The sequence below is a fragment of the Rhea americana genome, unplaced genomic scaffold, assembly GCF_003343005.1.
Source record: "Rhea americana isolate MKP2758 unplaced genomic scaffold, rheAme1 scaffold_80, whole genome shotgun sequence".
Classification (NCBI taxonomy): domain Eukaryota; kingdom Metazoa; phylum Chordata; class Aves; order Rheiformes; family Rheidae; genus Rhea; species Rhea americana.
The window spans coordinates 2,405,100-2,409,633 of NW_028186979.1; the positions used below are offsets into that span (position 1 = coordinate 2,405,100).

At 39.5% G+C, this 4,534-nt stretch overlaps 1 protein-coding gene across 1 annotated transcript in view; it reads right to left on the minus strand.

Moving 5' to 3' along the window:
- Positions 1 to 4,485, minus strand: part of CMPK2 (cytidine/uridine monophosphate kinase 2) — a 6,204-nt gene extending 1,719 nt beyond the window's left edge. Inside the window, exons 1-3 of the mRNA XM_085322944.1 lie at positions 4,353 to 4,485; positions 3,207 to 3,408; positions 1,326 to 1,559 (exon numbers count right to left, since the gene is read on the minus strand). Coding sequence (XP_085179070.1) covers positions 1,326 to 1,559; positions 3,207 to 3,408; positions 4,353 to 4,485 — 569 coding nt within the window. The remainder of the gene's footprint in view (positions 1 to 1,325; positions 1,560 to 3,206; positions 3,409 to 4,352) is intronic.
- Between the last annotated feature and the right edge of the window lie 49 nt (positions 4,486 to 4,534).

The window sequence follows — 4,534 nt, forward strand, 5'->3', positions numbered from 1 at the left end:
AGCCTGCTTCTAACGCCTGAGCTAATTTATTCAGAGCCAGCTACAGTGTCTGTGCAGAGTATGGCATGGTGTGCAGCTGTGCTCACTGACCTAAGCTTGGAGTCACTGGAAAACTGCAGAAAAGTTACATCATTTAACCCTTTCCTGAAATCCAACTTTACTAACCCTCCATTTACTAATTCATCACTTTCTACCAGCTGCTTAAACAGAAAACAGTATGAAAACCTCCTTGCTTAGAGTAGAAATTTTCTCATAACACAGAGCTCTCTCATAGTTAGCCTCTGAGGATATGAATGAGCAATGAATATCATTTTCTCTGTTCCAACAAGAATTAATAATGATGTCAAACATTCAGGGCTCGAGTCATAAAAGCAGTTGAGCAAGACTTCAAATGTTCTCACATCGAGGTTGACATAATTAAAAAACAAATAACATAAAGTTTTTGTAGAGGCATTGAGAAATAGCAGATTCTTTTTAAAAAAAAAGAAAAAAAAAGATTCTTAAATTTCTTAAATAGCATCAAGTTCCCTCAGCTCACTTGTCATTCTGTAGGTTCAAATGTGTGTATCTACACAGAGTTTATGTCAAAAGTAAGCAATGGATGTTCTTAAGGTATGTCATCCCTGGAAATGTTAAACGCCAGAGATGGATTTCGGCTTTGAGATTTGTGGTTGCAAGTAGCTATATTCAAGCATCTGCATGGAAGTGTCTGCAAGTGCCATAGGTGTCCCAGCTTTCACTGGAGATAATCTAACCAATACAGTCAGGGGAGCCCAGATAGCAATTCAGCTCACCCTGAAGTAGGATACCTAGAATGCAGTTCAATTGCCTCAACGTGTATCTGGTAATGCTTGAGATGCCTTAGAGTATCTCATTTAGCTTCTAGCTGCTAGTCCAGAAGGGGTCCATAGGTTGTGCCATATCTGCCAGCCTCGGGCAGATTTCTCATATACCCCAGAGTATATGTTTACTCAAAACACACATATGATATTCACTACTCATCAGGTGTCACATAATGTCAAGCATATCACGTGGACATCAAAAAGGAATCCAAAGGGGAGAATGGCAATGTCAAAGACAATGTTTTGACTCTGAACTCCACTACAAGAGAATGAAATTCTCCACCTGCAGCTTTCAAATATCTTCCATGAGAAATAACTCTCCTTGTCAGCTACGAATTCTTACCAAAAAAAAAAAAAAAAAAAATCCCCAAAGCCTAAACATATGGAAAACCATTCTCAATAATGTGAGCAGAAGAACATTTTGCTCCTGAGACTGAAGGAGCTGAGATTGCCCCCACCCTCTTACTCCTCATTAAAGCATACTTTTGGCGAAACAAGTTGTTAGTCTCCAGCTCAGCTTCCTCCTTTGTCTTCTCCAGCCCTCGACCCTGCAGGCGCCGGATCCTCTCCTCAGGGCTGAGAGTCAGGAGTAGAACAAGATCAGGCTTAAGGAGATCCTCAGGCCACTGGTACACCTCATGGTGAGCCGGTGGAAGATCCTCGACTTTCCCATTTATTTCAGTGGCAATTGCATAGGCAGCTGTGCTGTGCCAGTATCTGACAGGAAAATACAAAACAGAGAGAGAACTTTTAAAAAGGACACTAATACTTCAGTAATATAAAATGTAGGTCTCAGTACGACCGTAAGTGCAATAACGACTAGGTAGGTGACCCTGTGATTTTGAAGGGAACTGCAAAGAATGATTCTGTGCCATCAATTATTTCTTAAAATAGCAATAACTCTCAATAAAATATTTAGAATTACTGTGAATTATTAATTAAAACATATGCCAAAAGGTACATGTTAGGCAAACAGTGTTCCAAATACTGCTGTCAAACAGCTACTTTTCATGTAACGATATCAAAATGAGAAGGAGTTACAATATATGTCCAAATCCAAATACCAAGACCTTTTTTTGTGATTAAAAATATGCCACTTTTTGCAACAGATTTGCTAGAGAATATATAGTTTTCAACTATGAAAGACAGAACTTTATTAACAGTTGTGCATTTCACCTGTGTTTATCATTGCAACCACTATGAGGCACTGTATTTTACATACTTTAGTGGTTTTGATGATGATTAGAAATAGCACCCACACATCTACAAGCAGCTTCTGAGTGTGCTTGTAGGGGAGAGGTTACAGTACATCTGCTGAAGTAAGAGAAGAGTTTCAAACTGCATCTAGACTTTCTTTATTAAGAATAATACTGAAACCTGTGTACACAGTGAAAGCAAGAAAAGACATGAATAAAACAAAACAAACAGCAGAAACCCGAGTGACAATTCCATTGAGTTCAAATATATGTACTTAATATAAGTCCAGAAAGGACTTACATACTTTCATTCAGGTATAACTGCTGGAGTCTGATGTCAAAGGAATTCAGTGCCTTTTAAAGCCACTAAAATGAGAGCCAGTTTTTTTTAAACTTGCTCAGTACCAACTATTTCCATTGTAAAATGAATATCTAGACATTCAGAAGGGACTGATTGGTTAAAATTAGAGAAAGATTGATTTGAAAATGAAATCCTATCTGCTCTTGGGTAAATCTGATCTTTTATGTGTAATGAAAAGAAAAAAAAAACAAGCAGAAAAAAAATAAATTAATACAGAAAAGAAACTGTAACATAAGATGATTTATAAAGGACTTGTGAAATGAAAAATGGAGCTAAAAGTCAGAAGTAAAAGGATCAGAAAAAAATATAATAATGTTAACAGATGAGTCAAGGACATAAATTGCAATGATCATACTTCTGAATAAATAAAATGGGCAAATTAAGTGGCTCTGTGTACAAAGGGAGAAGCAGACTTCTGACTTTACATCCTGAAAGAGGAAGTCTATCTAAAAGTCAGTCACTCTGATCCAGCCATATCTCAAAGCCTCGTTAGAGGCAGCCACGCTCAGCCGCCCGCACTCCCATCACCGGGCCCTGCTTTGGGTCAGCCTGCGCAGCACACACCTCCACCGCTCCTGGCTGAAGACCTCACACTTCGCAAGTGTGCTAGAACCAGTTATGAGCAGTGCGGTGACACAACTTTACTCTTAAGTATTATTCTTCTGCAGACTTGCATTTATCAGATTACCTGCCAAGTAGCGCCCCCAAAGAGAAGAATCCCAGAAAGTATCACTGACAGGTTTTGCTTGCAACACTGAATGATTGGGTGGTGGCACTGTTAAAATAGGATTTCTTAAATTTACAAACCTGTCTACAATCACAGGTGACTGGATGGATGCTTTTGCTATTTCTGAAGCAAGAATGTAGTTGCCCGCAGCATAAAAAGTCCTTCTAATGAGTGCTGGTTCGTTATCAAATGTTGTCCTCCACTGGCTGATGCAAGCTGGTGGTGACTTTAACAGAACAGCATTCAGGGCATCCTTAACAGACTCGGTTACAGTGGTTTTGCCTGCATTTCATTTACAAAAGGAGATATTTGTCATAACGCATGTCAGATACAACTGACTTTTAAAAACTAGAAGAATGCTCTTATCTTTTCATTTCATTCCTGCTCTGACACCTGACTTTGTAACTCGAGAGTACTGTGATAAGGTTTTCAGCAGAAAATCATTATCAGTCTGATCCAAGGAATTACTACTCCACTTTCTATGCTACAGGCCTTCTCTCCTCCCTCTTGCCAGCTGTCTGTCTTCCCCGCTTTAAATGCATTATACATACCAATTTCTCTATATAAGCATTCCAGTAATTTTTTAATTGACAGTCTACATGGATGTTGCCACACTGATTAATTTTTATCATCACACTGTTTACCTAATGCACTCTTTTTAGAGGGGATTTTCAGCTTTTTTTTTTTTTTTTTTTTTTTTTAACTGAAAAGGTTTAGCTCAGTTGGTTAGATCATGGTGCTCATAATGCCAAGGTTGCAGGTTCAATTCCTGTAAGGGCCCTTGTTTGAGGGTTGGACTAGATGATCTTCAGAGGTCCTCTCCAACCTTTTACAGATTCTATGAAAATACAGAAAGTAAAGTTATTCGGAAAGCAGCTACCAGTTTCTCAGACTATCGCTATCTTACTTATTTGAAAACTCTGTGGGAAAATTATGTTTCCTGAACTTCAAAAGCAATTTAATTTCCAATACTTTGCCTTTTGTATTCTTTCATTTACATAGATAGGGATAAGGAATTCATCCACTGAATGAAAATTAGCATAGATTGTTTGGTATGTCCAAATAAGGGAAGATAGACTGATATTTATAATTACTAATTCATCCAAGTATGTCACAGGTTTTCAGGGATTTTTTTGAATGAAGCCTTACGCACGGATGAAAGCCTGGGTCATCACTATTTTCAGCTATTTGTCACCCTCCGTCCTTCATTCCCACCGTGCTCTTACCTGTTGCATCCAGTCCCTCCACGACTATGACGGGAAAATCCCCCTTCTTCGGGTGCCGCGGGCATTTCTCCAGTATGTCGAGCACAGCGCGGGCCTCGGGCACTGCGGACGCGCACTGCAAGCACAGAGCCATCCCTTCACTCCAGCCGCCCCGCTGCCTACGCGCCTTCCAAGCGGGGCGG